General features: G+C 48.3%; 1 protein-coding gene across 3 annotated transcripts in view; it reads left to right on the top strand.

The window, feature by feature from the left end:
- chd5 (chromodomain helicase DNA binding protein 5) overlaps positions 1-18,101 on the top strand; it is a 44,509-nt gene that overhangs the window by 9,282 nt on the left and 17,126 nt on the right. For all 3 annotated transcript variants that reach the window (XM_076025086.1, XM_076025084.1, XM_076025083.1), the window contains exons 2-14: positions 1,468-1,619; positions 8,095-8,313; positions 9,624-9,742; positions 10,357-10,598; positions 10,721-10,833; positions 10,921-11,047; positions 11,690-11,856; positions 12,858-13,076; positions 14,493-14,699; positions 15,271-15,482; positions 16,544-16,675; positions 16,783-16,891; positions 17,348-17,539. In XM_076025086.1, coding sequence (XP_075881201.1) covers positions 1,468-1,619; positions 8,095-8,313; positions 9,624-9,742; positions 10,357-10,598; positions 10,721-10,833; positions 10,921-11,047; positions 11,690-11,856; positions 12,858-13,076; positions 14,493-14,699; positions 15,271-15,482; positions 16,544-16,675; positions 16,783-16,891; positions 17,348-17,539 — 2,210 coding nt within the window. The remainder of the gene's footprint in view (positions 1-1,467; positions 1,620-8,094; positions 8,314-9,623; positions 9,743-10,356; positions 10,599-10,720; positions 10,834-10,920; positions 11,048-11,689; positions 11,857-12,857; positions 13,077-14,492; positions 14,700-15,270; positions 15,483-16,543; positions 16,676-16,782; positions 16,892-17,347; positions 17,540-18,101) is intronic.

The raw sequence follows: 18,101 nt of genomic DNA, 5'->3' as shown, positions 1-18,101 counted from the left end.
CTAGCACGGTGCATGGACAAAGAGGAAGACGGTCACTGAGGCAACGTGAAACACAGAGAGAGGTCCGCCTCCGCTGCAGGCTTCATTCACAGAGTGTGTATCCCTCCGTGTGTCTCCTGATGCATTATTTGGGAGCTGCCCTCCTCCTTACTCACTTTGCTTTGACCCACCACGACACCAGTGAAGTCTGCGACGCTCAGCAGTCGGCTCGTTCAGTGCGAAGCGGCTCAGAGGCTGTGCAGCGGCTGACAACCAGCAGCAGGTCGCTCCGGTCCCAGCACGCAATAAAAGTGGGAGATAAGCTCAGTTGTACCTCGGTGGTCCTCCGGGGACTTACCGGCGGAGCACGCGCTCCATTTATTTGCACCGCGGCAGGTGAAGTTGAGCCACAGTCAGTGATGTGCGATAATGAGCTTCGTTTGTGCCAAGTGTTCCCTTTGGTCTGTCAGTAAATCATTACGAATGGGGGGATAATTAATATATTATTTTACTATAGATTTTTTTTTCTTTTTTATTAATATGGAAGGGTTTTACTCTTGGTTACAGTTGACTTTGCTGATCTCCTTCTGTGGGTTTATGTTAAACTGTTTGGGGGCAATGAAAACCTCAACATAGGGGTGGCCAAGGTAATACCTTTACTCCTGCTCAGCCAGGCTCTTTGCAACTGATTGCCTTTCATATTTGGCTTGACGGACAAGATAAGACTCAGCAGGTCCACTGCCGATCATCCGAGGATCACTGTTTATCATTTTACTTGCGCGATTCAGAAATAATGTGTGAAATGGGCCAGCTGCACGTTTCCCTCATGTCCCTCCACCTCACAGCTGCCCACTGAAAACTGGTCCTCTGGCACTCATTCCTCTCAAGCTGCCCATTTCGATGCAAACAAGCCAAATTAAAAAATATAGTTGGATGTCACCCACATCCAGCACTTTAACTGTGGGCTCACTGCCTGCCTTAAGTGTTCTGCGACTCTTTGGCAGTCAATCTACATGGAAACCATGCAGACTTTGTTTTTTATTGCCTTTGGTGCATATTTTTCATGACGTTTTTGGTGATAATTAAAAGCCAGAAATGTATTAATATTTTAAGGGAAATTTCTAAAAAGCTTTTATTCTCCTTTTTCTTTTATTATATATTTACAATTATCGTTTATTACATATTTAGGGGCACATTCTGCTCTTGAATATAGTGCTCACGACTTAAGTCACGCTATTTTGTCAAGTAGCTAAACTAGATGCTTGTTTGTCAGTATGTAATATTGTTTTGCCATATATTAACACAGTGATGATCAGCCAACAATCAAGCCAAATGTCGTTCGTCAATGTACTTCGTACTTTGTTGTACATGTGGTGTTGTTCAGGCTCACAAGAATGGCCGTCAGCTTTTGAATGCTCTGGCTGGTGTGTGAGCAATGATGTTGTGTGCTTCTATGCAGATGACATCTTTGTTTCTTTTTTTTTCCAGACGAGGATGACGAAGCTCAGCGCAACACCGTTCCCCTCGCGCCCCTCGACACCCTTTTCTCTGACACCGACTCCATCAAACCGCAGAAGAAGAAGAAGGCCAAAAAGATGAAAGAGGGCAAAATGCCCAAAGTTAAAAAAAGGAAAAAGGAGGTAAGATGTAATTCACGCTCAAGCGCCGCCTGTCATGACCCTGGACACACAACAGCTTGGCAGGAACTCCGTACTCCTTCATTTTCTATTTGGCAAACTACCGCTTGTTTGACGTCTCCGCAGCCGCAAGGTGCATTTTTGGCTGCAGGGGTGCAACCGAGAGGACTGTCTCGGGCTCGCAGAGGAAGCTGGCAGCGGTGTCAGCCTCATTGCCACAGCAAACTGTGGGCACCGAGGCCCCGTTTGGAGAATAGATTCAGGCATGTGGCGCTGTGGCTGATGGCAGCGAGTGGAGGTCACAGTGGGGCTCTGCGCCAGGCGAGCAGTGGGCACCGGAGCATTAAGACCACAACAGGCCTGGGGTTCTGCAAGCAGAATGAACTCTGCACCTGACCAGAGGTCTCACTATAAAAATCTTTTCACTTTGGCTTTAGCTTCTAAAACTATTATTTTCATTGGTTGGGATGTTGTTAGCTTACTTGATTCCCAAATATGAAGGGAAAGCCTTGAGAGCTACTTGTTTTAGTTTTATGGACATGACGTGCTGGTGACTTTATTTGGTAAAAAGTTTGATGACTTGTCAAGACTAATCTAATCTTTTTATCTGTTTATCTAATCAGCCAGTCACATGGAACAAACTTTAAACGTGGTACGGTCGTTGGTTCCAGATAGGCTGCAGGTCTATTATTAGTATTTCACAAACTACTGCTCGTCTACTGGGAGGATTTTTCCAGAAGATCACAACCACCACTTCTCAGGGTTTACAGAGGGTGGCCCGAAAAACAGAAAATATCCAGTGAGCAGCAGTTGTGTGGAGGACATGCCTTGTTGAGTCAGAGGTCAGAGTGGACACACTGGTTGGAAAAGACCATAGGAAAGCAACAGTAACTCAAGTGACCACTGGTTACAACCGAGGCCTGCAGAATAGCATCTCTGAGAGCACAACATCTCCAACCTTGAAGCTACTTCTGCATACATAAAAAAATCCACACTCAGCGCACACTTTGTGAGGTACCCAGTACCAGCAAGGTGTCCCGAGTGCAATTAAACCTCTACTCCCGCTAATCTGTGCTAATCTTGTTAGCAATAACAAGCCTCACAGCCATTTCCTGTGTGCCTACTTCCTTTTCCTCTCTGTGTTTTAATGTATGTTTGTACCAGTGGCTTCCTGCATGTGATGTTACTAAAATGATGCTATACTAGGTATTGAATACTGAGCAGCAATAAGAGGCGTGACCTAAGTGTTAGATGTTAGTGTGTGAGGTCTCAGAAAGGCTTCTGGGAGGAAGCGAATGCACCAGGCACAATCACTCGTTTTTGAAGTAATTATGATCATTATCGTTTGCTCACAGGTTACATGCGTACTCAGGGCTCATCAGTGCGGCCAGTTGTTCAGTTCTGCTACAGGTCGGCAGCGCGGTAATGCTTACCGAGCCATGAAAGGCTTCCCCCCCTTCACCCAGAAACGTTTCCACTCGTCAGCGTAACAGAAGGAGAGTGCTTTTTATTTACCCAGAAGTCAGTGCAGTCGGCCACGCGGAGCTCAATCTAATAACAGTCACTCCCTTTATTGTTTTCTACACCACACTTTGCCGAAATTAAAAGTTATACCTGCAGTTTTCAGCGAGGGTTTGACAGACAAGGGCGGCTACTCTTGAGGTCTCAATAGAAACTCTTTATTTTATTTATTTTTTCTCACAGGAAGTACAAACCCAGGGTTTTCACCTGCTTTCTGTTGACTGGCTATGATTTAACCGTATCCTCTCGGTGTCTCCGGCTGATCAAGGCCACCGGCCCCCTCACGGCGTGCGACATTGCCGGGGAGTGGCGGCGTTCCCCTCAGCTGGCCGGGGCTGCCTCCCGACCCCTAAGCTGCCGGTGGTGAACGCCGAGCTGATGAGGGGAAGGGAGGGGAGAGGGGGAGGGGGCGCCCCGCGCTGTCTGGCACACACAGACCGTCTCCCCGCTCTCCTCCGTCGATTACACGCGTCACCTCACATCGCACCCGTCCTCCTCCTCAGCGTGCCGCCGCAACCCAGCAGGTCACATGAAACGTCTTTTGTGAATTTATCTCTTATAGCCATCTTAAAAAAAGGGATTTTTTTAAGGGATTTTTGGATTCTTGGCAGCGAGCAGGAAATCCCCTGTGTTTATTACATGTCACATTTTTTTCTTGTGGGTTTTTTGTATTTTGCCGATCAGTTTGGTGCTTCATTCTGACACGAGGGGCAGCTCTAGCGGCACACGCTCGCTGTATTGCTCCAGTCAAGTAGCTACACATTGTGTAGGAGATAGTGTGTCACCGTGCTAGGTTGCAAGGCTCGTGAATTTGCAACATTTCATTTTTGCGGTTGTTTTGTTTTTTTTTGTGTGTGTTTTTGGTATTTGAAGCGTTTTTTCTCCTACCATTTATTCCCTGTGTTTGTATGTTTTTGGTTCTGTATTGTCGCTCTGATTGCAGCGGGGTTTTTTTTCTCTTGCAGTTCTTTCACATGTTTGTGTGTTTATGGTTTTCCGTCCTTTCTGTTGTTGGCGCTACCCGGTTGTGGTGGTCGCCTCCTTTTTTCCTTAGTACAAAACAAAAGAAAGCAAGAAATTTCAGGGGCGATTCGGGCCGATTTCAAAACGGCAGAACCCTCATGAGATACATGAGTGAGAATTTCACAGAGAACTCCACCACGGAGGAGCTCGGAGCCGCTGGTGTCAGAAGTCAATGAGGGTCAGAGTCTGTCAGCGGCCCGTCCCGGTCAGGGTTGGAGAGCATCGTTAGCTGGGGGAGAGACTTCCTCGCCTCGCTCGGCTGGAAACAGCAGGGCCTGACGCTGACGGATGCTCAGCACCTCTAAATCAAGAGAGTTTACCGAAGGCAGTTAATTTAATTGGGGGTGGAGGGGAGGAGGGGAGGAGGCTGCAACTTGGTCACATTAAACACCATTGTGGTGCTGAAGAAAACGAGCCTCCGTCTTGCTGTGATAAGTTCAGTGTCCTCCCGGGGACCGTGACTCAACGGTGCGCCGTCGCTGATGTTGCGAGAGAGACAGAAAAGACGGCGCTGCTGCTCCGGAGCCACGAGGTGTTTGAAAAAAAAAAAAAAAAAAAAATGTTTTCTTTTTTTTCTCCTCGCCGAGCCGGGCTTTTATTGAATATCTGCGTCTTCGCTCATTTGACATTCTCTGTGACATCCTTCGCAATCCTCCACCCCCCCCAGCACCACCCCCAACCCCCCGGAGGCAGAGCCATTACGGGGAAGCATCTAATTTGATTTCCTTATCAGCGTTTATCTGATTCTCCTCCCTCCAAAAGAAGAGACACCCTCCTTTGTTGCCGCCAGTGTCCTCTTTGATCCTGTGACGTGCGCTGCCGCTGAACTCGGGGCTCGGCGACACCTGCCGCCGCGCAGTTCCCAACCTCGTCTTTGCAGTTTGCTCTCAACTGCTTCTTCTTCTTCTTCTTTTAACCCCTCCCCCCAACCCCCAACACACATATACCTCCACCTCTACCTACCCCCCCCGTCTACCATCCCCCCACACACGATCCTCAATTTCACCACCACCATCACCACCACCAGCAGCAAGAGCCCCCCCACCACCACCACCACCTCCCCCCTCTCCATCTCCCTCCTTCTTCTTGTGCATAAATGAGATTTGTCTAGACGGGTGCTGCCGGAGCACCGGCTCTGCAACCACGGGCCTTCTGCATAACAAGCTCGTTATGCAAACCGCCTGTGATTGGACAACGCTGTTCCATTGGCTACCACCGAGGGGGGGGGGGGTTTGTGGTGGTGGTGACGGGGTGGAATGGAAGGATAGAAAGGGAAAGAGGAAGAGCGAGGGAGAGGAAGAAAAGGGGATCCGACGAGAGAGATGGAGAGAAAAAATAATGAGGGGGGGGGGCTGCTGCGCGATGAGAAAGAGAGAAAGTGAGAGAAAGGGAAGGCATGCGGGGGAGGGGGGGGGGGTCTGTGGGAACACTGCTCACATTTAGTCGCCATGGCAACACAGCCAGGCTGCTGGTCGGGTTGGCGGGCGCTGCGGCAACGTGAGTCTTGCTGCTGCTGCAGAGCCAAAGCGAAGCGGAGCAACAGGCAGGCGGCGAGCGAGTGGAGCGGGCGGCCGGGCCGGCACACCTGTGCACACGCCACACGACGGACGGAAGTCACACAAACACGGCCGAGGCGCACGTGGACGACGCGTACCAAAGGCGCAACACGACGAGTTCAGTCCGCAGGCGACGGAGGAGGGAGGGGGGTGGGGGGGGGGGTTGGGGCGTGCGCGCGCACGCGGAAGCAGCAGAGCGCGAGCACACGCACAAAGGGGGTGGCGCGCGCATGCTCAAAGGGGGGGGGGCACGCGGTACAAAAGAAAGGAAGAGGCGCACGCACGCACGTGCATGCGAGTCGGTGGGGTTAAAGCGGCAGTTCAGCCCGTAGTTTGGGTTTAAACCCCGGGCTAAAATGACCAATCACCAGGTTGCAGGGGGAATAATAACGCAGTGGAAGCAGGTGGTGGCCAAATGCAGAAATCCATCAGAAGTGAAAACATGATGTGTGGCTGCTTGTCTGGCTGCAAGTATGACTTGAATTTTAGCATCTTGTTTTTAGCTAGCCAACACCTTCACGCTTTTTTTTTGTTGTTGCAGTGATCAAGTGTGCCACCACCGTGTTTTGACTTGAAATACCGATGCCGAGCCAACGTTTTTAGTCAAAAAAACAAAATAACGAAAACGTGTGCATGTGATGCTTTGCACACAGTTTTAAGAAAAACACAAAGCAGCAATCAAAGCTCAAGAAATCAGCGAGAACATGACAAAACTGTCCATGGAAATTCTTACAGCCTTCAAACTGTGTGCATGCCAAGATAATAATAATGATAATAATACATTTTATTTAAAAGCGCCTTTCAAAGCTCTCAAGGACACTGTACAAACAGAGGCAATAAAACAACAGAGAAAAACACATAAACGCACATACAATTAATGATAAAGAAAAAAAAAACACACATAATTAATGATACAGAAAAATAAAATAAATAAATAAACCGAGAAACCAGGCAGTTAAAGCGAGTGGGCTAACTTGAACAGATGAGTGATTTGAGACAGGATTCCAGAGTCGGGGGGGCGGAGCTTTCAGCTGCTCTGCCCCCCATGAATGCGGCTCTTTTCCCAAGGCCATGTCGGATGTTTTTTTATTTGTACTTTTTTTATACATAATATATTATAGAATTATTATTTACCTTTGACAACATGGGTGCCACACTTTTCCACTGTACTGATGCTTTTGATGTTTTTCAGCAGTTGACAGCCTCTGTCAACAGCGTTCGCTATAGAAAATGGGTGAACTTCCCAGTGATGCATCCAGTGAGAATCACCTGACGCCTTCGCCTCTCTGTGCCTTCTTCTGACTTCCTTACCAGCCAGGTTGTTTGTAGACAACGCTGTTGATCCCACGGACGGATCACCCCACTCCCCGTCAGCGCTGTCCTGGCGTTAAGCGGGCGGGGCTTCAGCGGCGTCCCGACAGCTTTGAGCGGCCTGCATCTCCTTGCTGCCGCGTCGTGCCTGTGCGGGGGAGTGGAGGGCGCTCCCGGCGGCGGCTCAGCGTCGGCACGGCGGTTACCCGCTGACTTGCTGTGAAAATCGCTTCTGCCATCGCCGGCTGGAGAATTACAGCGGAGGAGCAGCGGTGACACTTTGGAGTGCGGTTGTTTGATTTATGCAAACACCGGCGAGAAGAGACACACCACAGAGGGCTGACAGCGCTTTTATTTACCGTGGGTGGCCTCGGTGGGAGCGCTAATCCCCAACCCTGGCAAAATAAACGCACCGCGTGTTTACCCCGCAGATGAATTATTCTCCATGTATTTTATGGCTGCAGTTGAACTTCTGCGGCAGACAGTGTCTCCTAAAGGGACAATTTGCTCCAAACTGACCACTCAACTGCTGTTTCAGCGGTGGCTCTGGTGAAGCAGCAGCCCAGGTTGTCCTGGAAAGTGGATGTCGGCATCATGTTCTTTGTGAAAATATCCAAGAACACAAAATATCCCCAAAGTACTGAAGCATCGATCCTTGACGTGTCCGTCATCAGATGAATTCCCATTGTTATCGGGACAATACACTCAGTGGTTGTTTGCTCGTTTATTATAAAATAAGAAAGATCATTTTTTTAAAATCCTGTTCTGTTTACCTATTAATCTTTTGTTGAAAAATGAAAGAAATAATGATACCAGAGGAATTTTGTCCGTCTGTGAAACTCCAGAATGGTCATGTGAAGTCTAATATGTTAAGAGAGCCTCATCGGCTTTCAATTTTGTCAATATTCCGTATATTTTTAGATATTAAGTGCTTTTGTCATGAGTGAAGTTAATCACAGCTTTTTGTTGCTGGAGGTTGAAACTGATCAACTGCAAACTAAATGGCCAAGTTCTGCGTGTGCGTTACCCCTGTGTTGTGGAACCCAACTGTGCTGCATCCCCGTCAGGGCGGCCTGCTGGTGAGGGCCGACAGCGACCTGGACGAGGCCTCCGAGGTGGAGGAGGAGCGCGAGCGTCCCGTGCTGGGCTCGGAGAGCGAGAGCAGCACGTACGGCCTGAGCAAGAAGAAGAAGAAGAAACCCAAAGAGAAGAAGGAGAAGAAGCCCCGGAAGAAGAAGAGGGACGAGGACGACGAGGACGAGGACGAGGACGACGGGAACATGAAAGTGAGGCGGAGCTCTGAAATACAGCGTTTCCAAAAAAAGCCCGTTTCGTCCCTCACTTCGCGATACGACGTCATAAAAATGATTAATTACCCTCTGAGTGCTTTTTAGGTACCGTAGGGACATATGACTGAGGCACAGCAGGTGAGAGACCAGTAACAAGCTGGACTGAGAAGAAAAGCCAGGGTTGGAGATAGACGCAGGGGCAGGAGGGAGAATTTAAAGGCCGTAAATCACAATTCCTTATTACACTAATTAACCCTACAGCTCACTTTGTCGACTTGCGACAAAACTCGGCAGTGCCAAACATTTTAACAGTGAGCGCAGAAGTTCATAGATAATCAAAATGTCCCTCGAGACATGTTGAGTCTTCAAATAATTAAAAAAAGTGGAGTGACAATTTGTGTCAGATAAGGTTGAGAGTAATTCACAAACTCTAAATGAAAAAAGAAAAAGAAAATTGAGAAGTTATCTGCAGGTCCTATGATGAACACTGCTTCTGCTTTGTCACACTCGCTTCTCAGATCCCAGAGGTGCCTTTCAAACCACTGGGCCTCATACAAAGCTGAGTTCTGAGGCGATCAGAGTTCAGGGAAACTTTGCCAGTTTCATTAAAGGTTGTGAATGCGGCGTTCAAGGCTGTATTCACAACCGAATTGGTACAAAGGCAAAAATGCAGCTTTTCCCATAAAAAAAAGATTCAACCTCTTTTTTCTTCTGCTGCCATTCGAAAGAAAACAGCCCACAAAGACCCAGAGATGTGCGGCGGTAGAATAGAGTTTAACATCTTGGCTCCTTTGGTTCATCTCAATTACTTTCTGCACTAAAATGACCATGAACTCTTCAACTTGACGTCACATGACAATTGTGTTAAAATAAATGATCGAGATTCATTGTGCTGCTCTGCCGCTGCTACACAACCCTGTGGAGTTAAATGGCACCACGGGAGTTGTTTTGAATGTAGTCTTAAAGTGAGATTTAACGGAATCTGTTCCATGTGTGAATCGTAGTTATTTCTTTCTGCATGGGAAAAGGCAGCCAAGTAGCGTCACCTCATGCCTGCAGCAGTCCAGAGTGTGAATCTGAGTTTTTGTGATTTCAGCCCAGAATCACAGCTGTGACATCAAGTAGAATAACAGGAAACGCTGTTTTTGTTGGCGCTACACTTTCTCGCCAGTAGGTGCTGCTAAACCCCGCACGCTGGCCCCTTTAAAGCCGAGAGAAATTCCAAAGAAAAGCAGCTTCTCCACCGACAAACCCTCTCCAAATCCACCGCAATATAATAATTCCACGTCCCGCCTTTCTCCTCCCAGGAGCCCAAGTCCTCCAGCCAGCTGATGCAGGAGTGGGGCCTGGAGGACGTCCAGTACGGCTTCACCGAGGACGACTACAAGACCATCACCAACTACAAGGCTTTCAGCCAGTTCCTCAGGCGAGTGGAAAACTGGAAGGATAAAACTAAACAAACAAAAAACAAAAAGCCCTTCCCTCGCCGCACGCCGTGGCAGACCCTGGTTTACACGCCAGCCCGACACGCCCCCTTCAGGCCTTCCTTCTCCCCGCGGCCAGATCAAATTCCGCCGCCTTGTTCGGGAGCCCAGAAAAAAAGAAAATCTGGGCCGGCGGCGGCAGAGATCCCTCCTCACCTGGGGGCCGTCTGGCTCGCGCGCCGTCAGAGCGGAGCTCAGAGCTCCCCCGCCGTGCCCCCCCCCTCCCCACCCCCACCCCGCACACCCCTTCCCCCTCCCCTCCCCCGACTGGATGTTGTGCGACAGCCGCGAGGCTCTGGGACTCGGAGCGCTGACCCGCTCTCTTTCACAGGCCAACGTTCCGAACCTCAAGCTGCTGCCTGACAAATCGCACAACATGACACGCGGCGCAGCTTTAGCAGTGGGGGAGGTTGACACTTGAGGGGCAACTGGAAACAGTAACCCCCCCCGCCCCCCCACCTTGCTCCCCACTCCCGGCGAAGTCAAAAATTGCATCAACGGGAATCACGAGCGTGACACAATAAAGCCGGCGCCGTTTTGTCTTTTGCTCGCTCAGGCCTCTGATCGCCAAGAAGAACCCCAAGATCCCCATGTCCAAGATGATGACGGTCCTGGGGGCCAAGTGGCGCGAGTTCAGCGCCAACAACCCCTTCAAAGGCTCGTCTGCCACCGCTGTGGCCGCCGCCGTGGCCGCCGCCGTGGAGACCGTGACGGTGGCGCAGCCGACGTCCGTGGGCGGCAGCCAGCTCAGCTCGCAGCTGGGGCCAATCAAGAAAGCCAAGACCAAAGAGGGGAAGGGTAAGGATCAGGCAGCCGTTTTGTTTTGGGGTTTTTTTTTTTTTTTTTTTTTGAAGTGCGAGCGGCGGGAACGCAGCGGCCGACGGTGAACTGATGTCCGAGGCCTGGTCTTTGTGTCCCAGGACCAGGAGTTCGGAAGAGAAGCAAGAGTGTGAAGGAGGCGAAGAAGAAGCCCAAGCCCAAGAAGACCAAATCAAAGTCGGGCCAGAGCGGGAAGAAGAAGAAAGCGTCCTCGGTAGGTGACCTTCTCCCGGTTAGAGCTCCTCCGTCCTGCAGACCTGCAGCCTCATGCAGCCCCTCTGCTTGGGTTTTTCTTCCCCAGAGTGAAGAGGACTTCCTGGAGGAGTCCGACTTTGATGACATCAGCATCCACAGTGCCTCTGTGCTTTCTGATACCTTGGCGGCCGCCACCAAGAAGAAGGCCCGGGGTGGGCGGAAGAAGAGAAAAAGTATGTTTACCGTCTGTGCTCACCTGGACTTTTCTTCTTGTCTTTTCTTGGGGTTTGTTTTAGAGGATTGACATTTACAAATAGCAAAATCTGAAAGTTCAGCTATAGTTTAAGCAGTTTACAATGATTGAAAGGAACTTCTATGTGCACCACAGAGAGTTGAGCACAAGGGAGCCATCAGAAAACTACTTTATTAATATACTTTCAATTCAATTCAATAGATGTTACTAAATCTTGCACATTAAAGTTAATAAAAAAAAGTCTGACTGTGCCTTAAACTCCATCCGAGGCCACAATTATTTTCTGAGTAAAATTAAACCATCTTCTCCAAAAAGGCAGGATTTACTGAGAAACCGAGAAAATTTGTTTGTGTCCTTTTTTAATTCGGCAAGTTTTGCAAAGGCTTGTGGAATACATGCGCAAATGAAACTGCACTCTGACTGACTAACATTTGAACAGTGCCTCTGTTCGCGCTATTGACTTTCAGCCCAATGAACGTGTTTAAACGTTCAACACGCCTCATTAAGCGGTCTCCACGGCCCCTGACGCTGATTTCCTCTCATCAGCTTCCCGACTCTCGTGAGCTTTTTGTTTGCGTTGGACCGCCTTCACTTCACTTCGCTCTTTCCTTCCCTTCGCCAGAGGAGGATGGCGACGGCTACGAGACCGACCACCAGGACTACTGCGAGGTTTGCCAGCAGGGGGGAGAGATCATCCTGTGTGACACCTGCCCCAGAGCGTACCACCTGGTGTGCCTGGACCCCGAGCTGGAGAAGGCTCCCGAGGGCAAATGGAGCTGTCCCCACTGCGTGAGTGAAAAGGTTAATCTGCTCATTGCGGATGATGTGGCGGATCAGGAGTCCGAGGACGATTCAGCTTTGTGGTTAATGGAGAAAGCCACACAGTGGCCCAGTGTTGCCTTCTGTGGCCCTGCACATTTGATGGTGGTTTTATGTTTAAAGGGATATTTTGTTTGCTTTACTGTTTTGTTGGTGATTTCTGATGACAGTTTCTCATTCACGTCACTGTTCTAGGGTTTCACAGAGCGAGTGAATTCTGCTCAATAGATGCACATGTTAGTCTCAGATTCCAGATTTTAAAAAAATCCACATGGTGCTTGTGTGCTGTCACCCAGACATCCAAAAGAGACGCTGTCCAATTTCTTTTCAAAATGGCAACATTATCTGTGTTTTTGTTTTTATGGTTTGGCTAACTCTTACTTATCACTGTAGCTTTAGGCAGGTGGGTTTGAGTTTGTGTCAGCACAGGCTGGATTGTGAAGACGTGACAGCAAGAAATCCTCTATGCTGGAATCGTCTCGAATTTTCTTTTTTCTTTTGTACTCTTGTATTTGAATGTAATTATTTTCCCTCTGTGTAACTCCATATTGGTTGCGTAGGTTGTACGAAATGTGGGTAACCATCCCCTTAAACACATTGATACAGAATTACTCTTATTTTTACATTTACTTTTACGTATTTTAAAAAATCTTTTCGCTTCTGGGTCCTTCGTTGTGCCGTTGGTTGTGTGGCGTGTTCGCGAAAGGCTGCTCAGCGTTTGGGAGTCGTGGAACTTTTCACAGACATCTTGTGTAACAGTGAAAACTAACACACAACAAAGCTGTGATCTGGCAGCCTTTTGCTCTCGCCGTCCCAATATGTTAATACAACAAAAAGACACTGCAAGAACGGTCTGATATTATCCCTTACAAAAAACAACCACAACAAACGAGCCCAGCCGGCTGCGCAAAATGAATTGAGACGGTGTCGAGGCCTTGACCAGGTGTGCGTGTACGCCTCCCCCCCTACAGGAGAAGGAGGGTATCCAGTGGGAGGCCAAAGACGAGGACGAGGAGGAAGAGGAGGCAGCGGGCGAGGAGGAGGACGACCACATGGAGTTCTGCCGAGTGTGTAAAGACGGAGGGGAGCTGCTGTGCTGCGACACCTGCCCGTCCTCCTACCACATCCACTGCCTGAACCCGCCGCTGCCCGAGATACCCAACGGGGAGTGGCTGTGCCCGCGCTGCATGGTGAGCTCGACAGTAGAAAAGAAGTGGCGTCTATAGAAAGCTGAGTCCGATTGGAAAACTGCACAGCGACCAACAGAAACTTGCAAACGCCCTTCTTCAATGTGATTCGCCGTAATTATTCCACTTTTGTTAACGTCACTGCAAGGACCGTTACGAGTTGATTTTCAACTTGCGCCACCTTGAACTGACGATGCGTCGACAGAGCGCCCGGCATGGAGCTGCATCTGTTGTTTTACGCTGCTGTGAGATGACGGCAGCTCGGTACCTATGGCAACGTGGGTTATAATCTGGATGCGTCATCCTTGCCTCTGCCTGCGTTGGGCGCCACCAGTAAATGACTTTTGCAGTCGTTATTCAAATTGAATCTGCGATGACAGCATCCGTCCATCCGCATCTCCTGTGCTGGAGGTGGCTGGAGGGGAGGCGCCCATCCCAGCCATCCCGGAAGTGAAGCTGATGCTCTATAATAAGTGGTGGTAACTTTAAAAAGTACCAAACTGACAGGGAAGTCTATATTTTCTAAACGATCAGGCTATCTAGATCTAATGACCTTTGTTTTTCATCCTCACGCGACGCACGGCAAGTGGTTTTGGTTTTTGAGTTCATTAGTTTATTCATTCATTTTAGACATTTTAGACATAAGTTCAGGACCCAGGACGTAATTTAACGTTCACTATATGGACAGCAGCATAAGCAGCCCTCTGTTCTACATTTAAGTCTATTGAAACTTTAGAATAATTGGATGCATAACTACACAACAGCATATATCTTTATACTTATGCATGTTTATATTTGTGTCATATACTTATGCATGTCTGTATTTCTATATTTGAATTATTTATTAATATAAATCATAGATTTATATTATGAGGGCTCGGTATGTATTTGGTTGCTCACCCTGCGGCTCACTTGTATGCCACTCTGATTACTTCTATCTCTGTCTGTCTCTCTCTCTACATTTTATTTGTATTTCCTTCCACCTCAACCGGTCAATGCAGATGAGCGCCCTCTAGAGGCCAGATCTAGCTTTGGTTTCCTTCCCACAGGGGAGTTTTTCCTGGCCTCTGTCGCACCTTGCTTGCTCTGCAGGGTTCCGTTGGTTTTCTTTTGATTGTTCAAAGCGCTTTGAGACCCCCTTGGTTGTGATTTAGCGCAGTACAAATACAAGTTGATTGATTGATTGATTAGTAAGGTAAAAGGCCCATTGTTATTACAAATAGATCAGTTGCACTTACTGCATATCACAGCACCTGCAGCTCTTGCGAGCACCTGTCAGCCGTGTGTTGACATTGCATTGTCCCTACATTACAGACGCGCTGATCTTGCTCTTTCTCCTCCCTTGGCTTTAACTGCTTATCGACCGTATTTGCTATCATGCGTTGACAACACTTCCCCCTGTGTCTCCCCCTCCCTCAGTGCCCCCCCCTCAAAGGCAAGGTCCAGAAGATCCTGCACTGGACGTGGGGCGAGCCGCCGCTGCCAGCCGAGATGCCTCCAGGGCCGGACGGCAAGCCAAACGACCCGCTGACCAACCCCCCCCTCAAGGGCCACCCAGAGAGGGAGTTCTTTGTCAAGTGGGCGGGCCTTTCCTACTGGCACTGCTCCTGGGTCAGCGAGCTGCAGGTGAGACAGCAGAGAACTGGGCCCAGTCCCAGGATGAGGGACGTTTTTGGTTCGCTTTGGCCACTGGAACGTGTCGTCTTTGAGAGAGTAAAAGAAAAAAAAAGTGGAACGAGCGACTCTTGGCCAGCAGAGTTTCCACTGGACTCGTCTGTCATCCTTTATTCATGATTCCTCTTTTGGCAGTTTCAGCAGTCGGTCAAGAAACGTGTGGATCGAACGAAGGCGCGTGTTTTATCGCCCTCAAACTAATTGGCGAGCAAGGCCGAGCGCTCCAGTCAAAGTGACATTTAATTTGCAGGTGTTTAAACAATTAAGTACTTAAAAACATGACGGCATCCCTTAATTTATTTCTTATCCTGGTCTTAATCCATTCTGGAACACAAAAGCACCTGATCTAATCAGCATCAATACCACGGAAAGAATTTATGCTGGCGTTTTCAGAGGGGAAGCTCTTCGCCAGAGGGTTGAAACTGAGCGGAATTGATCGCTTTTTGCCTCTCTCTCCCTCTCTCTCTCTCTCTCGCTGTGTGTGTGTGTGTGTGTGTGTGTGTGTGTGCGCGCGCCGGTGCAGTTGGAGCTGTACCACACCGTCATGTATCGGAACTACCAGCGCAAGAACGAAATGGACGAGCCGCCGCCGTTCGACTACGGCTCCGGCGAGGAGGAGCTCAACAGCGAGAAGAGGAAGAGCAAAGACCCCCAGTACGCCGTGATGGAGGAGCGCTTCTACCGCTACGGCATCAAGCCGGAGTGGATGGTCATCCACCGGATACTCAACCACAGGTGGACGCCCACGCTCGGCTCTTGATCTTCCACCGGGTTTTCACTCGAGTTTGTTTCACGCATCGGAAGTTTTTGATAGAAAAACATTTCAAAAAGACAGCGTACAGTATGTCCGGACCATGTAGGCCTTCTTCAGGGCAGATAACAGCAACCTGCGGAGGGCGACATTGCCGAAACATGTTGGCATTTTGAACTATAAAGCCATGATCTAATAAAGGCTTTTTATATATATTTCATTGTCCTCAAGTGCCTCGGCCCTTTTGAAATGTTTCCCTAACTTTTTGATCCCCATGCCGAAGAGCAGTACACTTCTTGTTTCCCACACCCAGCAGCACTCCATGCACTTGTAATTTGACATAAGTTTTTGATGTCTGCCTTCCCCCCTTGATTTTAAATGTCCAAGATTACTCATCTGAGCCACTATATTAAAACCATATGGAATTGTGTTGAATTTGGTGTAATGAAAAGTATCATAAAGTTGTCTCCCTGGATTTCGGATTTTAGGCTCTCACCAATAAGGTGTCCTGTTTTGACTTTCCATGTTCTCCCCGTCCTTCAAAGACGTGCAAGTTCAATGAACTGGCTCCTCTACGTTGTCCTTATGTGTGGGTGGGGGTGGGAGAGCTTGTTTGTTCCTCAGTGCCACAAACTGCCGACTTGTTGGTAGAAAATGGATGAGAGGATTGTTTTTTTTTTTGTTGTTGTTTGTTTCGCATTCTACTATTCTCTAAGGAAATACCCAAAACCCTGAATGCCTCACATACCCAACTCACCAAGTGCAATTTGTCAAAAAATATTCACGTCCAAGTAACTCCAGCATGATCTTCAAGACGGTAATGAAAGCGGCCGCCTGGGATCAATTCCCTTCTCATGGTGACATCATGGAAAACTAAGCAAATGTGTGATCTGATCCAGGCCAGTGTTTGAACATTTCCTGTCAAGGTTGTCACCCTGTAAAGAACCTCACATTGCAGAAGGAAACTGTCCCTCCTTCAATAGTTCAAGAGTCTCGGGAAACCTCAGTGAAAACTACCACACTGACCTCTGCTTCCTCCCCGCAGCTTCGACAAAGATGGTGATGTCCATTACCTGATCAAGTGGAGGGACCTGCCCTACGACCAGTGCACGTGGGAGATGGATGATTTTAACATCCCCGATTACAACAGCCATAAAGCCTCTTACTGGGACCACAGGTCAGTTAACAGCTTCCAGTCAGTTTGGCGGTGCTTACGGCCAGTATGTGACGCTGTCCTCTGATGTCTGCGGTTTGTCCCGTCCCACCGCCTCCATCACTTGCCAGGGAGCAAATACTAGGGGAGGACCAACGCCCCCTGGTGGTGAAGAAAGGCAAGAAACTGGAGGAGGACCATCCGAAGAGGGAGGTCCCTCCTGATGCTCCCATCATAGACGTAAGCACGGAAGTGTAGGTCTACTATGTGATGTGTGATGGTTTAAAGGCCCAGTGCGTAAAATTTTGAAGGGATCTATCAGCATAACAAACAGTCACATCATTTTTTTTTGTTTATTTTTTTTCAGTGAGTCAGTCACGTAAATTAACAACAAATAACTTTTTTTTCCCCATCCTCTAATAAAATAACTCGTTAAAATTTTGTAAAAGAACAGGTTCACTTGCAAGAATGTTACCATATTTTGCCTTAATAGTTACAGCCATGACATAAATCTCATCAGGGTTTGGTGATTTTACCCTAAAGCTGTTGGGACATCGGAAAATATTGACCTTGTTTGCAGTTTGCTTTCCTTGAGAATGGGTGCCATTAAATTTTACACAATAGACCTTTGACCTTCCAACCGTTTATTTGTTTCTTTTGTTTGTTTATGACTTTCCCCCGTGCCTCTGATACCAGCCCACCATCAAGTTCGAACACCAGCCGTGGTACATCAACGCCACCGGGGGGACGCTGCACCCGTACCAGCTGGAGGGCCTGAACTGGCTGAGGTTCTCCTGGGCTCAGGGCACCGACACCATCCTGGCCGATGAGATGGGCCTCGGGAAGACGGTGCAGACAATCGTGTTCCTTTACTCTCTCTACAAAGAGGTGAGCCTTGGCACTCTGACATACTGTTGAATGTCCTGGCAGTTGCCAGGAAATACATGAATTCAAAGCTGCAAAATCCCCTTGTTCAAGTATCTAGGGACAGCGCTCAGTTTTTATGATGAAGTTCTAGAGACTTTTCTTAAATTTAGTATTATTACCTTTTTGTTTTTGCAACCTTATACACAGTTACACACTGTGTTAAAAAAAAATTTTTTTGCGTTTTTTCTGACTTTTGGCTTGTGAGTGCCCTCCTTCAAGTGCTTCTTCAGAAATTGTATAATTTAATTTAAATATAAGACAGTTTCCTCTTTGGTTTTGTATTTAGGAGTCTGTCTCCAGTCGCTGTCGTCTTTGTCAAGTTCTTTTTGCGAACAGACAAGAAAAAACATCCAATAACTGGACTTATTGAATCTTTGCGGCCTAAAATTGCTTAAATATTTGTTGTCTTCAGTTTTCCGTATTTAAATGTTTCCTGGAATTGTCTAATCCCAAGTCACATTTCAACAAATTTTCCATTTGTTGGATGGTTTAAATGGAAAAAAGGCACAACTGGGGACCTCCA

Source organism: Nelusetta ayraudi, unplaced genomic scaffold (assembly GCF_046127955.1).
Source record: "Nelusetta ayraudi isolate G7.1 ecotype Tasmania unplaced genomic scaffold, CSIRO-AGI_Nayr_v1 ptg000017l, whole genome shotgun sequence".
Taxonomy (NCBI): domain Eukaryota; kingdom Metazoa; phylum Chordata; class Actinopteri; order Tetraodontiformes; family Monacanthidae; genus Nelusetta; species Nelusetta ayraudi.
This window is presented reverse-complemented; position numbering and strand designations above follow the sequence as displayed.